The sequence below is a fragment of the Mus caroli genome, unplaced genomic scaffold (assembly GCF_978045245.1).
Source record: "Mus caroli unplaced genomic scaffold, Mus_caroli_1 scaffold_7, whole genome shotgun sequence".
Taxonomy (NCBI): Eukaryota; Metazoa; Chordata; class Mammalia; order Rodentia; family Muridae; genus Mus; species Mus caroli.
The window spans coordinates 32,896,726-32,910,740 of record NW_028227262.1 but is presented as its reverse complement, the minus strand read 5'-3'; the positions used below and the strand labels follow the sequence as shown (position 1 = coordinate 32,910,740).

The 14,015-nt window shown below is 49.8% G+C and overlaps 1 protein-coding gene across 3 annotated transcripts in view; it reads right to left on the bottom strand.

Moving 5' to 3' along the window:
• The window catches only part of Tmem40 (transmembrane protein 40), a 33,642-nt gene extending 20,882 nt beyond the window's left edge, over positions 1-12,760 (bottom strand). For 2 of the 3 annotated variants that reach the window (XM_085839615.1, XM_085839616.1), the window contains exon 1: positions 9,345-9,499. In XM_085839615.1, coding sequence (XP_085695741.1) covers positions 9,345-9,459 — 115 coding nt within the window. In that variant the 5' untranslated portion in view covers positions 9,460-9,499. Of the gene's footprint in view, positions 1-9,344; positions 9,500-12,590 lie in introns of those variants that run through there. The other variant, XM_029478799.2, reaches the window with a different exon arrangement.
• Positions 12,761-14,015: the final 1,255 nt, after the last annotated feature.

The following is a 14,015-nucleotide window of genomic DNA, read 5'->3' as shown; positions in this document are numbered from 1 at the left end:
AAACTGACCCTGAACTTACTGTGTAGCCAGGACTAGCCATTGAACTCATGCTTCTCTTGACTCCCACGTCTTAAAATTACAAGCATGCAACACCATGCCCACCTTCTGTTTGTTTTCTTTTTTTTTTTAAGATTTTGTTTGTTTGTTTGTTTGTTTGTTTGAGACAGGGTTTCTCTGTGTTGCCCTGGCTGTCCTGGAACTCACTCTGTAGACCAGGCTGGCCTCGAACTCAGAAATCCGCCTGCCTCTGCCTCCCAAATGCTGGGATTAAAGGCATGTGCCACTACTGCCCGGCTAAAGATTCATTTATTATTATATCTTAAATACACTATAGCTGTCTTCAGACACACCAGAATAGGGCATCAGATCCCATTACAGATGGCTGTGACCACCATGTGGTTTCTGGGATTTGAACTCAGCACCTCTGGAAGAGCAGTCAGTGCTCTTAACCACTGAGCCATCTCCAGTCCCTATTTTGTTTTGTTTTGTGTTGTTTTTTTTTTTAAGATTTATTTATTTATTATATGTAAGTACACTGTAGCTGTCTTCAGACACTCCAGAAGAGGGCATCAGATCTCATTACAGATGGTTGTGAGCCACCATGTGGTTGCTGGGATTTGAACTCAGGACCTTCAGAAGAGCAGTTAGTGCTCTTAACCACTGAGCCATCTCCAGTCCCTATTTTGTTTTGTTTTGTTTTTAAAATCATTTGGAATAATGTCCCTCATTCTCTGGCCTCATGCCCCACCCTTGCTCTAGACCCCTCCAGAGCAGCCTTTTGCTTTTAGGACTTACAGGGTCAACTCAAGTCCTTGTATAGCTTTGCTCTGACCTTCATCTGTTACTCTGTGGTCTACCTTTAAGGACCCTTATGGGCACACTAGGCACACTCAGATCACGCTACATCAAGGTTAGCTGATGAATAATCTTCATTCCACATGAAACTCTGGCCCAGGCTAGCATGCAGTGGCTCTTCATGGGTGATCCCATTACTGACCATCTCTGGGGTGTGACTTGCTCCATTTTCAGCCTTGGTCGGCTCCAAACTCTTTGGCAATCTCTGTTGGTCCCTGCTCCTGGAAAGTCACTATACTGATGCCAAACAATGGAAACATCTAATCAGCATAGCACACTACAGCCTAGAGCTCCTGGACCCAGCTTCTAGGGACTAAAGGAATGTACCACCACACCTGACTTGTGCAGTGTTAAATCCCAGTTGTCCTCAACACAATCTACCATTTCTGGTTATTTAAATGTGGACACTGTAGAGGACCTACTTAACCTGTTTGGGGATTTGTTTGTTTTGTTTTTAAACAATATTTATTTTAAATTATGTTTGTGTGGGTATGTACACTTGAGTACAGTTCCCGTGGGGACCAGAGGTGTCAGATCCCCTGGAACTGGCTGTTGGAAGACATGAGAACTCAGAGTTTCTACAAAGAATTGCACACAGTTCTTACTCCTGAGCCATCTCCTCAGTCCTGGGAGCTACTCATCTATACTTGCTACCAAACTTCTTCCAAACCCAGGTATGGTGTGTGTGTGTGTGGGCTATATGTGTGCATACAGATGTGCTTGCCTACATATGCATGTATAGATGCAGAGGTTGACAGTCAGAACAGTCTGTATTGCTCCATTTTATTGTTTTGAGTCAGGGGCTTTCACTGAACCTGGCACTCCCCACTTAGGCTATATTGTCTAGCCATCAAGTCCCTGGGGCCCATCAATCTCCACTCTCCCAGCTCTGACCCATGCCTACTAGCCTAGGTTTGTATGTGAGTGTTGGGGCTCTGAATTCAGATTCTCTTGTTTACATAGCAAGTACTTTGCCTACTGAGTCATCTCCCTACCCACCAGGTTTCCTCTCTGAGTCCATCATGCTCCTGGAAACCCAAATTCCAAAGTCAGGAAAATCAAAAGTACTTCCCTCTTCACTAGCCAGCCATAGCCTGAGAAGACACATAAAACACAAGCCCCTTTACCTTCCAGATACGCTATGGCCCCTCCCTTCCAGACACAATGTCTTCCAAGTTGACTAATGATCTGGTTTTGTGGGAGCATGGTGACCAGGAATTCCTAAGACTTCCTAGGGGTTTTCAAGTCAGGGATCCAATGTTAGGAGCAAAATTAGGTGAGACTGTGATGATCTAATTGTTCCTCACTTGTAGACAGACTGTAGCCCACTCCCACTCATTTGCTTCCATCCTCCCTCTCCAAACACTACTGGATTGCTTTGGCCCTGGTTCCCCATCACTGCAATACCCTCCCAGCTCTGGCAATCTACAGGAGCACTGCCGTCTAGATAAAGCCTTGAGGGTTAACCTGTCCCATCACAAGAACCTTGGGACTCAGGCATGATGGGACCTGTCAGAGAAACTAGAACAACCTTTAATAATCTTGTGAGGACAGCAGTTCTTTAAAAGGGAGCCTCTGCTTGGGTGGGTATAGAGGTTTGTGCAATATGAATATTAAAGGCTCTGAGGTCTGCAAGAGAGAATGCTCCCTCACTTGATTCCATCTGGTCTCTCTCCTAGACTATGCAAGTACACAGTTATTGTCCCAGGATGCAGTCCAGTGCTTTCCACGCAACCCTTCATCCCCTGGGATCCAAGCCCACTGTGGACAGTGCTTGCCTCTTAGACCCATCAGTCAGAACCGCTGGGGCACACAGAATCAAACATGACCTGTGTGGCCTTGGGACACAGACCCTAGAGGCATTTCACCAGCAGCAGAACCTGAGGTGTGGCCTTCAGAGCCTGCCTCAGAGCAGGACTGCAGGGCAAGAGCTGCAGGGGAAACTGAGTCAGCAGCCCACAAGTCTGGCCCTGGAGGATCCTGAGGCTGCCACCATCTCCTCTGAGCTAGTAGACATGTCACTTGTCTGGTAGGGGTGGGGCATATAAAGCCCAAGTGAGTCCCCATTTCACTCCCCCTCTGCCATTTCACCTTTGCAAGCCTGTCTCCCCTGTGTGAGATGGTTGATGCCATCATGTCGCAAGGGCTGCTACACCGGTTGAGCTAACAAGGTCACCGAGCTCCTGTGAGTGGGAACCATGTGTTTCCCACATACAGAAAGTGCTTCATAAAAAGCAGTTCTGAACTTCAGAGCTGAGGAGATGGCCCAGTCAGCAAAGTGCTCGTCTTGCAAGCATGAAGACATGATGCCAATACACATCTATACAAACAGCCAGGCCTAGGACATACCTACACTCCTCATCTCAAGGCAGGAGAGACCTCCAGAGACAGTCAGATCCCTTGAGCTGATGGCCAGCCATCCTCACCTAATCTTCAAGCCCCAGCATCAGTAAAAGATCCTGTCTCAAACAACAGGGTGGGTGGGTGGCTGGAATCGTGGCTCAGTAGTTAAGAGCAGCCTCTGTTCTTCCAGAGGACCTGGGTTCAAATCCCACTATCTACAAGGAAGCACCCAAGCATCTGAAACTCTAGTCCCAGGGGATCCAATGCCCACTTCTGGCCTCTGAGGGCACTAGGCACTCCCATGCAGGCAGAACACCCACACACATAAGAAAAAAAAATAAGAATTTAAAAGATCCCCAAGGAGGAAGGCCTGAGCTTGTCCTCTGGCCCCCACATGCACACAAAGCCTACGTGCACATGTGCAAACGCACATAAAACTGAAAAAAGGGAAAACAGGGTTAAGCTGGTGAGGCAGCTCAGTGGGTAAAGGAACCTGCTGCAAAGCCTGACGACCTGAGTTTGTTCCTCAGGACTGGCTCCCATAAGTTGACCTCCACCCTCCACATACATGCCCCAAAATACTTGCGCAAATACAAGTGTGAGAGAGTATGCGCACACACACAAATACATAAATTAATGTAATTAAAATATTTTCTATTGTTGTTTTTGTCTGCTTTAAAAAGCAGGCCTGCAGTCGGGCGTGGTGGTGCACGCCTTTAATCCCAGCACTCGGGAGGCAGAGGCAGGCGGATTTCTGAGTTCGAGGCCAGCCTGGTCTATAAAGTGAGCTCCAGGAAAGCCAGAGCTATAAAGAGAAACCCTGTCTCGAAAAACCTAAAAAAGAAAGCAGGCCTGCACTATTCCTTAGCTTCCTAGTAGGAGGGGCCTAGTGGGAAGACTGGGAGGCAGGCCCTTGACTGTAGAACCCGGAGCTCTCTGGCCTCACTCTCCCACATGCTCCTTACTCCTGCCATGTGATACCTCTGGATCACAGGCCCATATCGAGTTGCAAACAAGCTAAAACCTTCCCTCACTCCACAGCACTTTTTTCCACTGTTGCTTCAGGCTGCCTTCAACTTTTTTTATACATCTGAAAAATGACCTTGAACTTCTGATCATCCTACCTTCCACCTCTCCAGTGCTGGGATCATGGGCATCCCTGGGCATGGTTTTACAGTGCAGGAGACCTAATGCGGTCCTCATGTGCACTCAGCAGGTACTCTACCAAGTGAGCCAGCCCCAGACTGGTTTTGTTGTTATTGTTTTGTTTTAGAGGTAAAGTCTTGCTGTGTAGTACAGGCTGGCCCCCTCCTGCCTCAGTCTTCTCAGTGCTGGGATTATAAGCATGTACAGTATGCCTGGCAAACCTTCTCTGTGTAAGTAGATTAGCTCAGGTGTTTTGTTATAGTGACGGAAAGCTGACTGGTAGAGAACTGCCCCAAGGGAAAGGAAGGCCTGGCAGTTTCTTCTTCTACTGCTATGTCAGACTTGGGGACTGAACAGGGGTGACAAACCACACGGTCAAACCAACTTTCCAGACTAGATGGACCTGTGGCTGTGGAAAAACCAAGGAGGCTGCCAGTCCCTGGGAGCTACAGAGGATCTGAGAACGGCACCTGGGCTGAATGAGATGAAGAGAGGGACCATGGAAGGTGACAACGCCCCTGATTGTAGCTAAGTGGAGAAGGATGGCTGGCCAGCTTAAAGATGATGGGTTTATTTTTGTTGTTGTTTGTTTTGCTTTGTTTTCTGAGGAAGGAAAGGTTTCTTTGGCTCGTGGTTCCATATCCCCCATCACCATGGGGAAGGCACGGAGGCAGGATCCTGAGGCTTCTGCCCCCATCGTCCCTGAGTCGGGAAGCAGAGGGATGAATACTTGGTGCTCAGTTTGTTTATTTGTTTATTTGTTTGTTTGTTTAAGACCTCTGCCCATGAAGTTGGTCCACCCACTTTTAGGATGGGTCTCCTCTCCGTTAAACCTTTCTGGAAACATCCTCAGGGGTGTGTTTCCATGGTGATTCTAAATCCTGTCAAGTTAACAATCAGATTAAGCATCTCAGGAATGTTTTTGTTTCCTTCTGAGACAAGGTCTCCACATGTAGCCCAGGCTGACCTCCAATTTATAACCTTCTTAATTCAGTCTTTCAGATGCAGGGAATTATAGATCTGTGCTACACCAGGGTTAGATCTTGTTTGAGAATGGGCTTCATGTAGCTGTCTGGCCTTGAACTCCTGAACAGCTAAGATTGTTAAAAGATAACTGGAAAGGTAAGCATCTAGCATGGTGTGCAACACATAGTAGGTAGCTAACCACTGTATGCTCAAGTGGCAGTATAGGCCACCTGTGTGCAACACATAGAAGGTGGCTAGCCACTGCATGCTCAAATGGCAGTATAGGCAGACAGGGCAGTAAGAGCACAGAGCCATAGGTTACATGAATAGAAGCAGAGTCTACAATGAGGAAGACAACCCACACCTCCCCAGCCTTCATCACCGAGGTTATGCTCTGCACAGCTCGGGATCTGGAAAGACCAACAGAACCCAGAGAGTGTGAGGTCCTGAGACTCCATCCAGTAGGAATCCTGGAGAAGCAGGGACTCCGTCTGGGCTTACACACAATCTGAACAGGCCCAGGCTGGTACCCAGGGTCAGTGCAGGTTCACTCCAGGACAGGCCCCATAGGGCTATGAAACCACCCTGCTCAGTACCTGAAGTCATTTTCTCAAAAAAAACAAAACAAAACAAAAAAAAAAAAAACAAAAAACAAAAACCCTGCTTTTGGGTGATCCTGAGCACAGTCAAGTGTGGAAACAAGTTTGTCAGCAGTAGTTCCTAGTGACCATGTCGAAGCCCAGAGTCACCTCCTCCAGAACAGAAACAAAGATCTGCTTGTCTTTGTCTACCTTTTTTTTTTTTTTTTTTTTTGGATACAGGCTCTCACCATGTAGCCCTGGCTGTCCTGGAACTCACTGTGGAACAGGCTGGCTTCAAACTTAGATACACTTGACTCCTGAGTACTGGGGTTTAAGGTACGTGTCCCCACACAGGTCCTTTTTCTACTCTACTTCTTTTTTTTTTTTTTTTTTTTTGTTTTTCGAGACAGGGTTTCTCTGTATAGCCCTGGCTGTCCTGGAACTCACTCTGTAGACCAGGCTGGCCTCGAACTCAGAAATCCGCCTGCCTCTGCCTCCTGAGTGCTGGGATTAAAGGCGTGCGCCACCACGCCCGGCTCTACTCTACTTCTTAACGAAGAACAGCTTATAGCACCTAGCACAGTCCTGATGTGCACCCTTGGCCCTTGTCAAGCAGGGCACAATTGTTTGTGTACAGTGCCTCCAAGGACACTGGGGAGCCCCACAGTACAGGCTGAGGGGCAAGCAGTGCACAGGAGTCCCACTGGGTAGACGTGAGGCTCAGAAGACACAGTTGTCACTGAGTCAGCCCCAAGAGTGAACCGTGGCTCCAGAGTCCCCAGAAAAGAAACCGCGGATGGAGATAGTGCTAATCATGGAAGTACACGAACAGGAAAAGTGCAGCCTGCCCAGCGCTGCTCTCCCAAGTCCTCTGCCAGCCTCATTCCCATTGAGGACACTCAGCTCTCACCTGTGCCAAACTGGTTATTGGATCAATATTGAGAAGAGTGCTAAAAAAAAAAAAAAAAAGCCCCACCCCCCACCCCCAGTGGCCAACTTCACTCCCTGTGGATACCAGGCCTCAGGACACCAGTGCACAGCACCTAATGTATAGACCCTGATGGCTACCAGCTTACAGTGAGATCAGTTCCTGATAGCATGCTGTAAGTTGAAGGTAAATTGAAAACGCATTTGTGCCTAGCCAGCGGCTCAGCGGCACAGCACACTGAGTGCTGGGTTTTCATCGAGTGGCTGATCTGGAGGTGGCTGTTCTGTCTTCAGGCCTGGACTACTGTTTGCTCTGATGCCTGAAGAGCAAAGGCTGGTTTGTGTCATTGGTGTGTGTGTGTGTGTGTGTGTGTGTGTGTGTGTGTGTGTGTGTTATAGTAAAATGACATCTAGCCCAGTTTAAAAGAGGGCCAAGGATATGAATACAAGTTTCTCGTACACATGGCCAATCGATCTCCACACCACCATTCATTTGTGAAACACAAATCAAAACCACAATGAGATTCCACTTCACCCCCACTAGCACGGGTAAAATGAGACAGAAGGGAACAAGTGTTGACAAGAATGAGAAGACACCAGAGAGTGTCCTTAGAGTCGTGGCAGCAAGGTAAGATTGTGTAGCCTGCCCTGGAGAACAGGTTTGCAGTTCCTCAAAATGCTAATCATAGTTACCAGCTGATCCAGGATTTCACTGCTTGGTATATACTCAAAGGAATTGAGCCGGGCGGTGGTGACACACGCCTTTAATCCCAGCACTTGGGAGGCAGAGGCAGGCAGATTTCTGAGTTTGAGGCCAGCCTGGTCTACAAAGTGAGTTCCAGGACAGCCAGGGCTATACAGAGAAACCTTGTCTCGGAAAAAAAAAAAAAAAAAAGCTGTCCTCTCATCTCCACATTTGTGTCATAGCATGCACACACACACACACATTAAACAAACAGACACATTTTTTTGCAGGCTCCGAAATGCCTAGCTACATCCATGCGGTCAAAGCAACTAGTTCCTGAGGGGGAAGTGCCCGTTGTATGGGAGCAGCTCTATCCTGGGATGAGAAGTGCTTTGAATTTGATAGCCAAGGTTGTATAATTCAGTGAGTCTATGGGAAACCTCTGAATTGTCCTTGTAAAGAGGGAACGATTACAGCAGACAAAGCCCATCTGTCAATAAAGGAGGCAGGTGAGACAGGGTCTCATGTAGACCAGGCTGGCCTTGAACTTATTGTATAGTTGAGGGTGACTTTGAACTCCTGATTCTCCTGACCCCATCTCCCAAGTGCTGAGGTTACAGGTATATGTTGTCATGTCTGGTTCAACAAAGCTGTTTCAGAGAGAGAGGGACAGAGACAGAGACAGAAAGACAGAGGAAGAATCTCTCTCTCTCTCTCTCTCTCTCTCTCTCTCTCTCTCTCTCTCTCTCTCCCTCCCTCTCTCTCTCTCTCTCTCTCTCTCTCTCACACACACACACACACACACACACACACACACGGGTGGGGGAGAACAGACATGGCTGGGAAAGCAGCTTTAGGAGAATTTTAGAGCCAGATGGGCTAGTGTGGCAGAGGCCACATCACCCAGAGTTCTGGTCCCACTCTCTACAGATCTGTTTCCTTGACCAAAACAGGGTGTCCCCCCCCCCAACTCCACCATTATCACCTCCACCACCACACACATTATTTTCACCATGCCTCCCCTAACACATGTTCCCACCTCTAGGTAGGGCCCTGGATTATCTAGGGCAGTTTTAAACAGAACAAAAGAGAACAATAGCACTCTTGGAGAACCGTTCTGTCCCCTTTAAAAGACCTGTTGGAGGCTTGAGGACCAGGATTCTCTGAGCAGAAACCACCGGATGAGGATGGCTGTCATGAGGAGAAGTAACTCCAAGAGGGCTGAGTGTGGTTCCCTGGGGTCTGCCAGCACCCTCTCCCCTGGGGCCATCCAGCCTCTGTCCCCCACCCCACCCCACCCCCATTGTCTTTACTAATTTCACTCTACAGGTTCCTTTCAGCACAGGGTTCTCCCAACCTGGCGAGGGAGGGAGGTGGCTTTACCTGATCTGAGCCAGAGGCAGAGGCTGAGACCCTTTGCATTCCCTAAGCTTCTGGCTTCCACCACAACAGGCTGAGAAAGGCCTCTAGATACTTAGCCAAATCCTTCATTTCCAAACGGGGAAACTGAGGTCCAGTGAGGCCAGGCATTTCTAAAAGTCCACAGCAAGCCAGTGATAAGAGTCAGAGCTGGTCATGGACTGTCTAAGCTATGGAAGTGTCAAAACAAATACGAGGGGCAAATGGTTCATCCTGCCCCGATGTCATCCACAATGGACACTGAGGGGCCTCAGCAAGCCAGGGAAGTGCAGAGCTGGGCTTCCATCCCAGGCCACCAAGGAAGCACAAGGAGCCAAGCCTAAGGATCAACCATGTCTCCCAATCCTCCTGAAACCACCCCACATAACCCCCAACCCACCCCCACCCCTGCTTGACCAGTCCCATGTCCCATGTCCCATTACCTGGAGTCCCTGGGCTCATGTGAGCTGCAAGGTGAGCTGTGTGTTGACTGTGAATGTGGCCAGGCTGGGGAAGGAGAGGCCATGGCACCGTGACAGCAGAGGGCGGGGCAACCATGACGTTGCCCCTGGGCCCCGGCTGGCTCACCCTGGTGCTGTGGCATTCCTTCCTGTGGTGCTATCAGCCCCCAGGCCTTCCTGTCTGACTTGCCTCTTCCCCCAGCATCCTAGGAGGGGCTGATGGTGGCAAACGCACCCCGCAGACCCCAGGATCACACTGAAACCTGAAGCCCCAAGTGGCAACCATGTTGGACCTCCCCAGATCGTGACAAGCTCCAGGAAGGGAGGAGTTGAGGGTTTGTCTTGGGTTCTCCCTCCTTACCCAGGAGGTTGATTCAGGCTCCAGTCATGTGTCCCGACCTGCCCTGCAAGTTAGAAGATGCTGTCATGTTCCTTGCTCCTGGATACCAAGGCTGGAGTGGTGTATGGAGAGGATGAGGGAGTTCAGGGACCATGGAGAGGGGCTGAAAGCCATACAGTGCTTCCCCTTGGGGAGGGAAGCAAGGAGGCAGGTCAGGAGAGCAGCCTCCTGTCTAGGACGGGTAGGAACTCAGTCCTCAAGAGGCAGGAAACCAAGGGTTACCTCACCCCGCTGCCACCTCTGCGTTGTGCTCACTCATCAGTCACCCTGAGCAGCAGGACAGGAAATGTTTGCTGTCACTGTCCAAGGGAGTACCGACCAGCAGGGATAAAAGGCAGGGCCATGAGCTTCCTGGAAAAGCAGCCCCGCTCATCCTAGGCTCAGGCCCGACCCATGACTGTTCGCTCAAGCTCAGCATGACCTCAACCTGTGAAGCAAGTCCTACAGACCTGACTCTGTTGTCCCCCAAACCCACCCCTGCTCCCAATCCACTTCCACAGCCACCATGTGGTTCTTACACCGCCACTCCTCTTCCCCAGCTTCTGCCCTGCCCCTTCCCCATCGCTGTCCAATTGGGCAGCTAATTCAGCTCTGTACCCACTATGAATAACTGTCAGTTCTCAGGGCACAGCCCATTCTGGAAGTCCATCTGCCCCATGCCTCTTGTTCCGACCTTAACTCTATGACAGCCTCTCTCCCTCAGCCAGTGCTATCCCAGATAGGCACCTACCTCAGGACCTTTGCACTGGCTGTTCTATTCAGAACTCTTTCCCTTAGAAAGCCTTCTTCCTTCACTCTTTAGGTCTCTATTCAAATGTTACCTTCCCAAAGGGCCTGCTGTGATCAACCTGCTAGGGCTCTAGCTCCTCCTCAGCCTACCTCAGCCTGTTTCAGCCTGCCTTAGTCTGTTACAGCCTGCCTCAGCCTGCCTCTGCCTGCCTCGCTGTTCCACACTCCACACATTATTTTCTGGCGCAGACTTCCTCATGAAACATGTGCTCTAGGATCTGGGACAGGGACCAATGTGTAGAAGGCATTCAGTCAATTTTGCTGCATGAGAAAGCGATCAGAAAGGTTAGCCTGATGTGTGCGTGTGTGGTGGTGGGGAGGGTGGAGGGCACACTCCAGACATCACCCCATATGGTATGAGAACAAGTAAACAAACAAACAAAAAAACTTATTTATTCTCATAATGTACTCACTTCAGATGAGCAAGAGACAAAATCACCTGGAAACCCCTTAGAAACTGCTAAGCCCCCCGGGCCCTTCCTAGCCACGTGCAATCACAAGTTGTCCCCAGGCTATCCTAGCACATCTGCGCTGACACATGCTCATGTCAGAGCCCCACCAGTCTGAATGTTTTCTGCCATCTTGAAGGATTAAATGACTGGCACACAGGAAGTGCCTTCTCAAAGGAATCGTCTAACTTTGGTTTCCCTTCTCTGATTCTGTCATGAGGCACTTCCCCCCACCCCCACCCTGTGCCTCAGTTTCCCTCTCTGCCTCTCCTGAAGCACCTGCTTGGATATTTACCTGGAGCCTGACAGCGGTACCTCCACGTGGGTAGATGTCATAGTCAGGGCGGACCTGTCTGAGGTGTCAAGGCCCCACCTTAGCTCCACCCAGGTGACGTCAGTGCCCAGCGTGTGGGTGACTCAGAGCCTCCCACCAGGATAGAGCACAGCTGACAGCCCCCGGGGAGTCAGCACAGCAGCTGGGCTTGACTGACAGCTTTCCTGCATTCCAGAACTGCTACCCAGGCCCCTGACTCAGCAGGCACGTGCACCCTACAGACAACAGACAGACAGCCCAGCCTCAGTTTCCCCATTTGTTAAAATGATAAGGCAGCAGCTCCCTACACATGACAGGAGTGCTTGTGTCTGCTGGCCAATGACACCCAGCCTTTGCAATCTATGCCTTAGTGTTCTTGGGATTAGATCATGGGATTCTTGAAGAAGCCCCAGTGACTTGTTAGACCTATAAGTGTAGAAGGAAAAGAAAAGAAATCTCCCCTGCTGTGAACCCCAGGGGTCTGGCTGTTTACACCCCACCCCACCCCCCAAGGATGTCTGGGAAGACAGGACCTAGCTTTTCCATCTGAAATTGCCTGTAAAATGACTTCTCCAAGGCCAGGGGTAATGGCTCACACTTGTTCTTCCAGTGCTCAAGAGGTTGAAGCAGGGGGATTTCTGTGAGTTTCAAACCAGCCTGGTCTACATAGGGAGATTTTTAGCTTTAAAAATCAATTTGTTTGACTAAATTAAACCCAAACAAACAATTCTAAATCAGAGTATTGTGTCCATTTCATGGATACAAAAAGTGAGATGAAATTATTTTTCTCAAGGTCACAAGGCTGGGCTGAGATTGGCACCAAAGTCTCATTGGCTTGAAACCCCAACCCTTCCCACTCCATGGAGAAACTCCAAGTTAATCCATAGGCTTACACAGGTCCAGTTTTTGCTATTCAAACGTAGGACTGAAACCTGAGCTTTCCCCCTCCTCCTTCCCCTTCTCCTCCTTCTTCCTCCTCCTCCCTCCTCCTCCTTCTTCCTCCTCCTCCCTCCTCCTCCTTCTTCCTCCTCCCCCTTCTCCCTCCTCCTTCCTCCTCCTCCTTCCTCCTCCCCCTTCCTCCTCCCCCTTCCTCCTTCTCTCTCTGCTCCTCCCCCTTCTCTCCCTCCTCCGTTCTCTTCCTCCTCCTTTCTTTGGTGTTGGGAACCAAACCGAGGGCCTAGTTCAAGCCCCCACCACTGAACCACACCCCCAGCCATTGATCTCCTTTCTAACCAGCAGGCTAACCCTGCTGGACATCACTCCACACACCTACTTACCTTTCTCTTGGTGAGATGTCAGTCCATGCCCCTGGCCTGCTTTCTGCTTGCTCTCGCCTTTGCTGCAGAGTTGATGGGAAGAGTCAGATCCCCTGTCAGCTCGGTGGTGGGCAGATAGTTCCTGTGTCCACGGCCACTCTGAAAGTGCTGAATAGCCATTCCCTTGTCTATTCACAGCAGCGAAGCAGACTGAATGAACAGTTTTTAGTGGATTGGATTCTATCCCCCTCCCCCTAGTGCTGTGAATAGAATGTAGGCCTCCTAGGGTATTGCTGAGTCACACCCTGAGTCTAGCACCTCACTGGTGGGTGCTGGGCAAGAGCTCTAAGGGTGAGTCAAGTCTCCCGCTCCTGAAGTCATTCTTTTTCAAAACAAAGTCTCACTATGTAGCTGTGGGTGGAAGTATTTTGGATACCATGCTAGCCTCCAACTCACAGAGATTCTCCTGTCTCTGTGGCTGTCTCTCTGTCTCTCAGGGGCTGGGATTAAAGATGTGGGTCACCATGCCTGACCCTTGAATGGTCATCCTTAAGCTCATTTTATAGCTGAGAGTGTCTACACCTAGAGGTGGAAGGGAATTGCCTGTGGATGCCAAGGACTTTGAGGGCAAAGGTAGGACCGCAAGCCAGATCCTCTGCCCTCCAGGGAAGACCTTCTGGGCTCTTTGTGGAAGGAGACACGTTCCTTGCTCTTCTCTCTCACCTCAGACAGGTGTGCACTGCAGAGCAACCCCATGTCAAGCCCATATTGCCAAAGCAAGAGAAGGCAGACAGGCCACTGTGGCTGGGAAGGGCCAACTTCCAAAAGGACCCATTTGAGGAAACACCTCCCTCCAGAAGAGGGAAGGGTAAGACCCCCGAGCAAATGGACTTTAGGGAGATCCTGAAGCCCCGGATTCAGTAATTTATTTGAAGTCACACAGTCATTATCAGTAAGTTTTGGAGGTTCAGAAACAGATGTGGTGGTGCAAGCCCCCAATGTTAGCATGGAAGAGGTTGAGGCAGGAGGACGGTGACTTTGAACCCAGCCTGGATAATATATCAAGACCTTGTCTTAATTCAATAACAACAACAACAACAACAAATTGGAGGTGTAAGTTAACCAAACTTACTGTGGCTTCCTCCTCCATCAGGCACAAACACTGGCTTTCTACAGGGGAAGGAAAATTGAGAGCAATAAATGTACCTGACTGAGGAGCCAAGATCAGAGAGAGGCAGATGTATCCAATAGATCCTGGAGGAACCAATGTTTGGGTTTCAGCAAGGGGGAAGACAATAGGGACAGCCATGTGGAGGCCCTCTTTCCTGGGGACCAGTGCACCACTAGAAAGGGGTAGGGAAGGCTGCTGACTGAGGTGGCTCAGCCGGTGAAGGCACTTGCCAGGAATGTCTAGACACCTTAGTTCAATCCCCAGAACCCATGTGA